Below are 13943 nucleotides of genomic sequence, written 5' to 3'. Positions count from 1 at the left end.
TTAGAATTTAGAAATTAAAACAAAAAATAATATTGCAAGAAAAAATGGTGGAGTGACACATCAGCGATATTAAATACCAAATCAATATAAAGCAAGTAATGTGTAATTAGTCAATTTTACCCTTGTAATTAGATTAATTTTAGCTTTTAATCAGAGGATTTATAATGTAATTACCAGATACTTTACATTTTATATATTTATATTGATCTTAAAAATACAAAAATATGTGTTAGTGTTTAGATTTATTAGATTTCATTTCTCATATAAAATACCAAAAATATGTTAGTTTAATTTCTCATATTATTAAAAATACAAACAATATGTTATTATTTTAATTTTCTTTTAGAATTTAATATGCTTATTTTTTAAATATATTTTCTTTAGTTATTTTCGATTAATGTTTGTTAGTATATTTTTGTCACTTTATTCATGCATCATTATATATATCCGTGACTAACATTTGCTTGATTTTTGTGAGGTACTACTATCATTGAGCTATTGTGCTTTATTGTGGACATTTATAATTCATTTTTATTTATGTACATATTATTCTTATATTTAGCTTTAATTTTCTATTGGGTTATAATAATTAGTAGTTAATTTTCATCCCATTCGTTTAAGTTTGTAATCCCCATCCCCGAGACCTGGTAATAATTTACCGCTTTCCTTTATCGCTTTATTTTCTTATTACTTGCATGTTTTTAACCGTTTTTCAAAATAAAAGAATATTAGGTTCTTAGCCGTTTTCTATCATAAGTCGATTGCACTTCATGCATCGCCATCAGCCGTACTTACACATGCACACTTGCACGGGTTGAGACTGAGCTTTCTTACATATGACCTACTCGATTAATCGTTCTAGTTGATCATTTAGAGGCTAGTCTTTGACTACTGCACGTACACTCTTATTTTACTTCTTTCATGTTCATTCCTTTATGTTTGAACCTTACTTTATCCCTTTCATGTTCATCCTTTTATGCTTGAACTTGTATGCTTGTTTGTATGGATTTTACCTGTATGAACTTGTGTGTTTTTATTTACTTCTTCCACCTTCTTTTAAATAAAATGTTCACCCCTGCATTACTTGGTCCATATACCAAGCTCCCAACCAACTCTTTGTAAGTTGAGTGCCTTGCGCACCGCCATCGACCTGTTTTCAAAACTCTTTTCATAATAAAACCTTGACTTTTGTCACGTGATCTTTCTTTTAAAACTCTTTTATGCACTTGCACTCTTTTTCCTTTAAAACTGTTTTCAATAAAACCTTTTCAAAACTTTTGAGCAGAACTACAAATGCTCTGACTTCTCCATTGCACTGAGGAGGTATGTAGGCACAAGATTTTACATCTTCCCGAGCAAACTTTTGTAAATAATCTTTTGGAGTACCACAAATGTGAGGGGTGCTAACACCTTCCCCTTGCATAACCAACCCCCGTATCTAGATTTCTCTTTTTGTTTTTTTCGAGTTTTTTCCCTTTCCTATTTTGGAATCAAAAAAGTTCGGTGACGACTCTTGCTTTTTAACGAGTTAAGTTAACCAATGGCTTCAACTCAAATTTTCCGCCGCTACATATAGTTATGAATTTTATTAAATGTGTTTGAATAATTTATAAATGTGATTTTGGTGAATGTAAATTTTATTTAAATAATATATATTTTAATTTTATTTTGAATGTTATTAGATGAAAAATGGAATTAACCTTCATTTTTTATTTTCTTATTAAATAAAAAAATAATTATTACCAATTAAATATTTATTCATCAATATATTTATTATTTTTAAGTGAAGAATGATCTAAATGTATTACTAAACATTTAATTTGTAATACTAAACATTTAATTTATAATACAAAATGTATTATTAAATGATACTAAGAAATATTTATGAAAATATATTAATTGAAATCAATATATTTAGTAATATGAAGTTAATACATAATAATTTTTTCAATTAGTTACAGAATTATATATGAAGTTAACACATACTATGTAGTGGTAGTGCTATTTATGCATAACTGGGATATAAATCTGAAGCATTATAGCGTTAATAGCATTATTATAGTATTATCTATGAAAATGTAGAACTCAATATAATATATAAAGCGTTTCGAAACAACATATAATGAGTGGTTTATAGCCCAGTGGTTTGGTTGGTGTACGTACACCTAGTAATCTTGAGTTGTCCGGCTCGATACTTTGCTCAGCAAGTTTTTTGAATGATAACATTTTAAGTCTTCTCTTTGTTAAAATAATTGAAAAACAAATAATTAAATAATTAAAATATAAAATATAAATATAAAAATCTATGTGGATTTAAAAAATTAAAAAAATATATAAATATACATAATTCATGTGGATTAATTTTTTTTTTAAATGCCACGTGGACGTCCTAGTTGGACACAATAAAGAATCTTCGGTGAAATAGTGCACTCGGAGACCTTATTAACAGAATCTTAACATTAAAAGGGGGAATCTAATTTATTTTTTTTACATGGACTAAAATCAAAACTCGCTAACATTACAGGGATAAAGTAAGGTTCAAACATAAAGGAATGAACATGAGTCGTTAGAAAATCCTCATCCTAATACTTTGGCCAATGGCCAGTGGGATTGGGCAAACCCTAATTAATAACAATATTCTAGGTTTTTATGTTTTTTAACAATTGAAATTGATTAAAATAAATAATTCGAATAGTCGGAAAATTAATTGGGGAAATAATTCTAAGTCCTAATTATAATCCTAATTATATTATTAATATGATTTAAAAAAATAAATTATATATATAATAATAATAATAATAATAATAATAATAATAGTTAAGATTAATTAGAATTATATGAACAATATAACAAAAAATAAAAATAGAAAGATGAAACCTGGGTATGATTCAGTATGATGCGCTTTGGGAGGGTCCACTGTGAGCTTGCAGCCTGGGACGTTGGATCTTTAGCTGACGCAGATCCATTGGCTGATGCGTGGGGTGCATTATAGGCTTTCATGGACGCCACGCGCAGGATCTGGGAATGTGAATTGTTAAAGAAAAAATGGAGAAAATGGGCTTTGGCTAATATGCATAAGGATTTTCCTTATGCACCGTGCATAAGCTTGCACCCGAGAAAATGTGTCCTAGGGGAGAATCGATCCCAGGACCCTGTAAATAATGCTTCACACGCGCCCTTTGCCATTTGAACCAACTGCGCTTGTTGTAAGTGTAGCACATCAATATCATCATATCCAAAAACGTAACGACCCAACAACAAAAGTATGCGCGTGCCGCTGTGTATTTTAAATTGAGCCAATGGGGTGCTGACAACCCATCATCTTCTTGTTGGCAAACCTGCAAATCCTTTTTATAGCGCTTTTCAGCGAATCAGCCATGAAAAGCTAGTAACTATAACACTTGTGATACACACAAAACCCTCGAACGAGCGTGAGAATTAACAAAAGGACAATAGTTAAGTTCGTATCATCCCCACGATTTTAACCATGCCCATAATTTGACTTGATTTTCCCTGTATCAGAAAGCCCCAAAATATAACCCTAAGTCCCAACAATGGCGGATTCTCATCTATTTTCAAAACTTTCATCTGGTATTTGAAGGGCATTATTCCCGGTGAAACTCTTCAAAGACCTATGTGACCGAGTGTCCATCTTCACTTCTTCTGTTTTCAAATCAATTTCAAAATTGTTTTCAATCAAAACTTTCAATCACTGTTTTCACAAAACAAATTTCAAAAGATAAAACTTTGTAAGCATCCGCCAAGGATCATTACAAGGTTTTTCAAATCAAAAGTTCAAATACTTTTCATACCTCGTTGTCAAAACAACCATTCAAAAAATGATATTTGTATACATCCACCAAGGATTATTACAAAGTCAAAACATTTTCCAAACACACACCCACACCCACTTTTCAAGCAAACAAAATCAAACAAGACAAAAGTGATTTAAGCAAAATTAAGAGCCCATGGATAACCATGGATACAAAGGGTGCTTAAAACCTTCCCTTTGTATAACCAACCCCCCGAACCCAAAATATGTCAAAAGGTCTTTTTTCTGTTCTTTTATGCCTTTCCTAAATATTGGACAAAATAAAAGTCGGTGGCGACTCTTGCAAAAAAATAAAAAAAAATAAAAAAGAAAAAAAGAAAAAAAGAGCAAGGAGTCAGTTCGCAAAAAACCGAGTTTACACACCTAAATTGTGTGCTGCGTGTTCAACGGACTTGTTAGTTTTCCCTGAAATGGTCGGTAAACATGAACACGAAGAATAAGGACCTTCGTGCCCTAACAATGGATGAGGGTCATTCCTTCATCAAAACTTCAGAGTAATGGTTCAAATTGATCCTAAACATGATGGAAAACATGAGTGTATGCACATAAGTCATTTAAATTACATAGGACATCAATTTGATTTTCAAGAGTTTGAGCAAATCGGTGCAACCTTAGTGGCGCGATCTGGGCGTGTTGCTGGCCTAAAAAATGCTTGAGAATCGTTCTTGACCACCTTAGAAAGACGATTCAGTACCTGGAATCGACGAATATTAGTCGTGGAAGGAAATCTTGTTTCCCTAGTTTTCTTGAAATTTTGGAAATCTTGAACCCTATTATTTTCCTCCTAACTCCCGTCCTCCTTGCTGAGTATACTTGTGCATATATAAGGATTGTATTAGGGTTATTTGTGGGTTTGGATATTGAGTCATTGGTGATATGGAAATTTTGATTGAAATATATATTATTTCTTTCTATTTTTGGTGAATCTCTCTTCATAACCATAAGCCACGAAATTTGGACCTTCAAGGTGTACTCTTTGGGCCTTTATTTGATCAAAACCAAAGCCATGCAATTTAATTCAATTATTTTGCATTTTATTTAATTTATTTAGCTTTTAATTGAATAAAATCCAAATAAATATAAATAAAGGTCACAAAAATATGAAGATGGATTTAGAGGTCCTTATTTAGGTCATGGATATGTTTGAGATCCACAAATTTAGCCCAATAGTCCAAAATATCAAAATTCATCACTTTGCCTTTTGTACATTTCTTAAAAAATGATCAACTTTAGCAAGCCTTAACTCTCTCAAAAATTATCATCTGGAGGTTTTCTAGGACTTTTTGGAAATCCAAAGATGTCCCTATAACCTACTTTGGAACACTTTTTGTATTTCGGGATTTTATCTTGATGATATTGGCTTTGACAAAAGATAGCTTTTTGTGAACTTCTAGAAGGACTTGTAATGCTTTGGCCCATATATCTTAACTGAAGCATTTCTTGGGCTTGAGCCCAACATCAAAGTTGTAGAGAATTGAATTTCCTTTAGAATGAGCTTTAGTTGAGAAATTTTTTATGAACCATGTGAGAGTTGTGGCCGGTCAAAGTTTAGTTGACTTTTGCCAAAAAACTCTAATTTAGAACCCTTGAGTTTTGTGGATTTTGAGCTTTTCTTGATGAATCATGATCAACCCTTGATCAAATGATAAATATAACCTTAAATCCTTGATGTTGACCAAAAACCTTGATGTTTGACTGTATTTTGACCATAGTTGGCTTTTAGGTCAAACTAGTTGACTGTTGTCCATTTGAACATTTGATTGAGCAAACTTGTAAACTAAAGCTTGAACCTTTGCATGGAGGTACTTTGAAACATAAGAGACCGTGTGAAATCCATTTGAGACCTTGATACATCCATCCTTCTTAATAAAACCAAAACCCTAGTTTGATGCTCCTCGATTAGGAGAAGATATACACAACCAATCTTTGAGATGTCTTGAGCTTTTGGAAATCAGTTGAGCCTGAGCCTTGAAGTATGGAGGACAAATTTTAAGGTATGACAAACACAAAGAACAAATCAATACAAACAGAATTAAAATTCTCCATACTTGTAAGAATTGACGGGGATCAACAAAAAATGTTTGGCAACAAATCGAACAATTAAAGGGACAAGAAAACACTAACATTTTATAAAGTGTAAAACCCTCAATGTGAAATTAAAAAAGCACATGTTGTCCAGACCAAATAAATAAATATGAAATAATAAAATAAGGGTACAAGAGTCCAGAGGGTCTCAAAGTAATTCAAAAATTATTGCGAATGATAACAAAATCACAAATCAAACTAGTTTTCAAATAAGATATAAGTTGAAAATATCCATATCTCTCATCTCATCGTTTTGAAGATCCCAACAATAAAAAAATAAATACAAGTGTTGCGAGCCTGCCCTAAAAAATGAACTCGATCCAATGAAAAAGGTTAATCAATGGCTAGGGTCTATAGTAACTGCATCGGATAGGTCGATATTACATGGAGGATATCACAAAAAATAAAGGAACCCTAGTGGAGATGCTAGAAAAATCTCTTAGGTGCTTTGATATGACCCAACTAATTAAATTACATTAGTAGAGACTAAAATTTGGTTGTCCATAATACAGCCCAAAATGGAATCACTAGACCCGAACATAAGATCAAATGAAAATGATAATGTAAGTAATTCTCAGTTTTTTCTAAACTTAACAAAACAAAACACCTCACCATGATCATTCAATTCAAATTCATGAGTAAAACATAATTAACTCTGCTCATATTACTGAAAATATCAAATTAAACACACACAAGACCATAAACAGCTTCCTAATGAACTCACCCTAACTCTTGAATTGTCTTCCTAAGTTCAACAACTATCAAGATTTGTGACATTTACTTTTGTCTATTCTAGATAACATTCTTTGGCTGGTTTCTTTAAAACTTTTGACAGTGTTACGAAGAGCTTCATTGTCACGAGCCATTGCTGCAGCCACAAAAGTAATCCTGTCTTCAAATGATTTATGTTCTTGCTCATACTTTTCACTTAGCAATTGTTCTATGACCATGAGCTTTTGGCATGACAAACGAATCTTTAACTCAAGATTCCATTCAATCTCAAACAAAGTGCTGATAATATCTTTCTCTTCCGAGCCTCTTTTCATCTCTACGATAGGATCGTTTGACTTATTGCCTTCACGATCCGAGCCTCTTTTCATCTCTACGATAGGATCGTTTGACTTGTTGCCTTCACGAAACTCTTGTATCATTTCTTCCATCTTTCTCTCTGCATTCATTAAACCAAACCAAGTTGATTTTCTTAAATAAAAAATACCTATGCAATAATACTAGTCCACAAGATTCCAATATATGAAGCTTGAGAGAGGTTAGGGTTACGGTTTAGGTGATACGGTGCTCAATATTCTTATAATTATCACTATTTTGGTAATTTAAAAGTAATTATTACCTAATATATAGTTTCAGATTTTCTTCAATCTTCTCTTCTGAATCTGTTAAATAGAAGGAAAAATAAATTATGAAAGACATCGAAAACTCAAAGCAAATAGAAAACCAAAACATATTAATTTTGGATCGGCTAAGAAATAATTTACCTGATTTTAGGTTCAAAACAGATTAAGTTGAACTGATCGAACCCTAAAGCTGAAACCAAAGAACTTCTTCAAAAGCTTAACCTATAAATAAGTAATCAAACCCAATAAGTAGGAGATGGAAAAACGGAATTCACGTGCTTGAAAAGGGATTGAGATAAAAGTAAACTGGGGCCAACTTCATTACCCTTCAATTAAAAGTGGGTAATTTTACCCATCTGACTTGGCTGAAACATATTGGTATAAAATTAGGTTACTTGACAAATCATTAAAAAGATTATATTTTTAATTGTTGCAGGATAATTTTTTATAATTACAATTGCATTCATTATGTTTCCAATGCACCAATGAACAGATTTTGTCCGCTTGGCTCCATAAAATAATTGAAGTTTAATGATATTTTTACTTTGGTATACAAAATAGATGTTTTGTTTATGTAATTATTATTTTTTCTAATAATAAAACTGTACTATTTTAGCATATAATTTAATTATGTACCGTATACTGTATACTATATAATATATGATAGTGTCAAATAAAAATTTAATATAATTTTTCAAAAATATTTATTTATTTGTTACATTCTATTCTATATTTCTATTATAACTATTACATTATCAAAAAATTATTTTAAAATTATTTTATTTTAAATTTTTTTAATGAAATTTTTACTGTATAAATTACTGCTCCACATCTAAATTGTTATTTTATAATAATGAAAATATATCAATAGTTGATATGAATAATTAAATATAAAAATATTAAATGTGGGTTAAAATTTTTTTTTTCAAATTTTAATTTATTTATTAAAAAAAATAGTCCAATACAATTGATTTTTAATTTTTTTAATTATGTGAATTGTAGGAGGGGTAGTTGATGGTGGACCTGTGGGTGTCCGATTTGTATATTTTTTGAATTTTCAAATGAGTAGTCCGTGTTAGGCATTATGGACTCGTTGACAAGCAATTTTCGGCTAGAAGGCTATGGGCCTCGAGAAGTAAGTTGGCTCAAGTAGATAGGTTGTTTTTCATCGATCAAGCTTCATCATATTATCATTTATTCCTCATGAACCAAAATCCCAAAACCAATCCTACAATTATCTAACACTTAAGCCAAATAGAATAATCTTGATAGACTCTGATTATCTTAATTTAGAGCTTGCTATTTAATTCTCTCTGCGTTCTACAGATTCTCTTTGAATCTCTGTGCCCTAGCTTTGTTTTGCTCTGACTCCCTTCTAAAAGCAATCGTACAAAATGAGCGTTTCTATAATTTCAATCCTCTTTTGTTTCATCTAAACCTTTTGAATTGACTATCTTGCCCTTATCATCCCTACCTCAATATTATTCTCTTTTGCTAATTAAAATAATCTCAACTAATTATTCTAAAATACTCCAATTCCCGATAATCATCATAACACACATGAACATCACATAAATCACCAAAACACCACATATCATCGTGAAAACATCACAAACATCACAAGGACTCACATATTCACGCTAAATTAATTAAATAACTAATTAAATAATTAATCTAGATTTTCGAGATATTATATGGTGGACCTCTGGGACTTAGATTGAGAATTTTTTAAATTCGTTTGATTCTTAATCCAATTTACGCAGTTTGGACAATTTTATATTTAAAATTCTAGTTGGTATTATTCTAGTAAAGGAAAGAGTCAATCAAAAAGGACAATTTCTAGTGGAAGACTTTTGAATTGTGATTTGAGAAGGAGATGGTGGATCTCTGAGAGTTGGATTGATGAAACTTTTGAATTTGTTTGTTTCTTAGTCCATTTTACACAATATGGACGGTACAAGATTACAAATTTTAGTAGGTGTTCTTCTAGTGAAAAAAATAGTCAGCTAAAAAATATTATTTATAGTGGAAGATCTACTAATTGTAATTTGAAAAGGTGATGGTGGACTTCCGAAAATGCATTTAAACCATATTGATATTTTATTAATTTAAAATATTTAATTATTAATGATTTATTTAAATAAAATAAGGAATATAAAATATTTTTCCACATATATTCAATCAAATCACTCATAATATTTTTTCACATCCATTTTTGTTAAAGTATTTTAAAAATAAATTTATAAAAATGATAATATGATAGATTTGATACATTGCATGTGTAAAAAATAATACTAATTAACGTAAAATTTATAAATTAATAATATATTTATAAATTATTTAAATTTAAATAAAAAATAAATGAAATAGTTTTTGTTGAATAAATTTTGAAAATAAAATATGTTAAGAAATTTGTTTGAGGATGGGTTGATATAAAAAAATTATGAATAAATTGAATGAGGAGCACTTTCACATAGTAGTTTGAGAAAATAGTACATGATAAGAATAAAATGAATGGATTAGAAAGCATTTGCATCGAAAAGTAAAATGGTGGCTACACAAAAGTAGGGGTAAAAAGGAATTTTGACCTGCATGCCACCCCTTTGAAATTTTATTCCTAATATGCCACCCTGCCAAAATTTAGTCCCAAAATGCCACCATTTTGTACCTTTTTTCACTTTTTGGCAGTCTGCAGATTTTTTTTTTGCATGTGCAGCAGGTGGCCGCCGTTTTGAATGGAGGCCATGTGAAGGCCTTCATGAGGCCGCCATTTCAAAGGGAGGCCACCCATTATTTTTTTTTCGTTTTTTGTATTATAATTATTTTTAATAGTTTTTTTAATATATAGTTTATATTATAAATAATAAGTTAATTATTTATAGTATAAAAAAATTAAAAAATTAAATTTGTGAATAAAAATTAATTTATTTCAAACATTTTATTATAGTTATTATATATAATGATTAAATAATTATAACTTAATTATTTTAATTATTTAAAAAAAAAATTGTTCATTAAAATTAACTTATTTTGATACATAAGAGAACAATAAAATTTAATAAATATTATAAATTAATAAAAAATAATAATAATATTTCCCGCCAAAGCAAAATATTGTACTATATTTTCCCTCCAAAAATATGGGTAGAAGAGGTATGATCTTCTATAAATAGAGGTATGTATGTGAGAGTTGAATTATCAATTCTTGTGTTGTGGTTAATTTTAACAGTTAAAAATCATGTCTGTTTGGGCTGTTGTGTTTTTTGAGGAAGACGAACACATCAGGGTATGTCTGAACCCGCATTGGAATTTCAGCAGAGTTGTTAGAGCCATCAACACCGGGTTTCGACAACTTGACGGTCCTACCCGCAAAGTTAAACAAATGGATTATCGCTGTCCATATATAACCTTGACGGATGCAAGCCCAGAAGGAACCTACATGTATTACTGGGATCGTGTGAAAGATGATGTCGATGTGGATCTAATGTTTTGGACATACAGTGGAGAAGTTAATCGAGGCGTTCAAGATCCACTCGTTCTAGCAGTTATACTTGAGTAGTTTAAATGTTGTATGTTGATTGAGTCGTGATATGATCTATTTGTGTCTGAAGTATGTCTTTTGTTGTTTTGATTGTGTTGTTGTAATTCCATTTTAAATCGTTGTGTTGTTGTAAACGTTATTATGATGTTAGTAGAAGTTGAATATTCTAATTAGAGTTGTCATTGATATTGAAAGAAACTACAAGGCAGTGATGAAAATAAATCAACATAAAAACTTAAACACAACTAAGATGATGGTCCAGCTCGGTTTGGACATGTCTTGCGATAATGTCCGAACTCGCGACAAATACCACATCTTCTTTTTTCCTTCTCATAATCATCCATTTCTGTTCGTATGCGGGCACTGTTTGGGCGACCTTTCTTTCTTCTTCTCATGGTGTCATTGTGGCAAAGAGTATCTCCTTTGTATCGAGGCCAGTCAGCCTCAGTCCCCACCCCTATAAAACTTTCTTCATAGACCTTAAACACGTTAACGACCTTGAAGACATCAGCTATATGCACGGTATAGTCCTGATGTATGCTCGCGCACGCTGCAATGACATGCGAGCAAGGCACATGAAATGTTTGAAATTTTCCACACTCGCACGTTTGATTTTTAAGGTCAACGTTGAAATGACGAGTCGGTCGACACTCATTATGGTTCATAGTTTCCTCCACCAAGAAGCAGAACCGTAGACGATCAAATTGCCTAACGTGATGACTACTTGCTTTGGCAACCTCCTCTTCTATACCTTTCAGGCAACTTTTTGTATATTGTTGTCCAGAACCCAATTTTTTTGTCCATTCGTGCCCTCTTCTGCCAAATAACTCACCCATCCTAAAGTATGTAGATCTTACCAATGCTGTAACGGGTAGATTACGAGTGGCCTTCAAGACTGAATTCATTGATTCTGCTAGGTTGGTAGTCATGTGACCCCACCGTTGCCCCCCATCAAAAGCTCTGCACCATTTTTCTCTTGGAATATTTTCTACCCAGTTGTATGCATCCATATTTGACATACGTATTTCACCCCTGTAGTAGTTGTAGGTTGATTCAGTTAATGCATAACCTGTAAGTGAAAATAAGAATATTAGTTAAACAAAATATTTTTAAACAACATTATCAATTACAAAGAAACCCTTGGCGTTGAGAATTACCCATGTTAACAACTTTTTTGCGAAGCTCCTTGTCTCTGATCTCTCGCATGAAGTTCTGGGCTATATGTCTTATGCAATAGACATGCGTAGAGGGTGGGTATTGCCAACCATTTTCTGGGTTATCATATGCGCTTTTGATGGACACGTGTCTGTCTGATATTAGACAGATGTTGGGTTGCGGCGTAACATGCATTCTTAGATTCCTTAGGAAAAAACTCCATGCATCACCCGTCTCACCCTCGACCAAGGCAAAAGCTATTGGAAAGATGTTCCTGTTTCCATCTTGTGCAACAGCTAGTAACAGGGTTCCCTTGTATTTTCCATACAACCACGTCCCATCAACTTGCACAACGGGTTTGCAGTAAGAGAACCCCTTGATACATGGCTGGAAGGCCCAAAATAGACGATGGAAAATTCTACAACCATCAATTTGCGTCCCGTCATCAGATAACGCCGGTAGGGTCTCTAGATCGATTACGACACCTGGCAAATAATATTTCATTACCAATAACCACTGCGGAAGGTCGTTGTAGGAAGTCTCCCAATTACCATAGGTAGATGCTATTGCCTTGTTCTTCGCAATCCATGCTTTTTTGTAAGAAATCGTGTAGTTGAATTTCTCACAAATATGAGCAATAATGTGTTTAACCTTCAACGAGGCATCCTCTTGTACGAGACGTTTGATGCTGTCACTGATGATGTTTGAGTTTAGTTTTGTGTGATCTTGAGTAATCGCAACCGAAGTGCATGTGTGTTGTCCACTTACCTTTGTGATCTTCCACGTACCACTTATTTTCCCCAAAGTACCTCTACATCTGAACGTGCACTCTTCATTCTTACACTTGACTATATATCTTTTAGAATCAGACTTATAAACTTCATAATCAAGAGAGTGTTTGATGTGGTACTGAGCGATAGCAAATACACACTCCTCTTTACTTGCGAATTTCATTCCAAACAAACCACCTTCAATTTGCATTGGCACTGGTGTTTCAAATATTGAACCATCGTCTTCCTCATCTAAGCTGACATTTCTCATGTGAAGTGGTGGATTATACAGATCCATAGGAACCTGTTGATGCCCCACATTCATTTCATCACCCAAGTCTCCACTATCGCCGCTAAAAAGATTTTGAGCGTTTACGTACCTGACTTCATCAGCATCGCTGTCGTCTCCAACCTCTTCGTCACGGAGAAATGGCTCGTTTTGTGTTAAGGGGGGTGGTGACATTGGAATGATAGACTCCTGACTCATATAACTTTGGGTTTGGGATGGCTCAACGTGATACAGTGGTTGTGTTTCTTCTTCACGTGCCTCCAAAATACACGCATATAATTCAATAACATCTGAAAAATCATATGAAGCGTGACAATGAAACATAGACCGAACATCATTGTCATTTTCGATCTTCGTGGGTGCCATTGCTACAAGATTTGGAGAGATGCAATACATATAGCTGGGGGTCAGCCGTGTTAACCTATCTTTATAGAGAAATGTGTAAGTCGGTAGACGTAGAAGTCGAGGGAATGGGAGGGTGTGTTGAACTTCTCCAAGCTTGGGGATATTCCCGATTGCCTTTTTTGGCATCCATCTCTCCGGAGCTACCATCATATCTGTATGCTGCAAGGTTTATATTTTTTTACGATTTTTTTTATTTCAATTTATATTATAAATTTTTAACATTATACATTCTTATATTTAATTTATTCTTACATAGGTGGGGTGCAAAGAAGAAAAGAACAAAGGATAGCCCTCAACATTGTCTACTTGGATACCGTACTCGCATCGATCACATGGTCCATGGAAACGTAAAATATCTATCTATATATATTTTTTTATAACTTCAATTTTATTTTATTATTAATTAACTTTTATTTTTAATATGCAACAGTTTATATGGAGACCATATATCAACTATCCGCCCCTAGATAATAACGACCACACAATGTGGAATGCAACCGTGCCGATCATATGC

General features: G+C 32.4%; 1 protein-coding gene across 1 annotated transcript; it reads right to left on the bottom strand.

The window, feature by feature from the left end:
* Window positions 1–11055: 11055 nt before the first annotated feature.
* Window positions 11056–13390, bottom strand: LOC131605941 (uncharacterized). Its single transcript, XM_058878229.1, has 2 exons — window positions 11968–13390; window positions 11056–11879 (listed from the first exon to the last, which is right to left on the bottom strand). The coding sequence occupies exons 1-2, from the start codon at window positions 13388–13390 to the stop codon at window positions 11056–11058; spliced, it is 2247 nt and encodes a 748-aa protein (XP_058734212.1).
* Window positions 13391–13943: the final 553 nt, after the last annotated feature.

The sequence above is a fragment of the Vicia villosa genome, linkage group LG5 (assembly GCF_029867415.1).
Source record: "Vicia villosa cultivar HV-30 ecotype Madison, WI linkage group LG5, Vvil1.0, whole genome shotgun sequence".
Lineage (NCBI taxonomy): Eukaryota > Viridiplantae > Streptophyta > Magnoliopsida > Fabales > Fabaceae > Vicia > Vicia villosa.
Note: the sequence above shows the minus strand (reverse complement) of the source record. Positions and strands in the feature narration are given on the sequence as shown.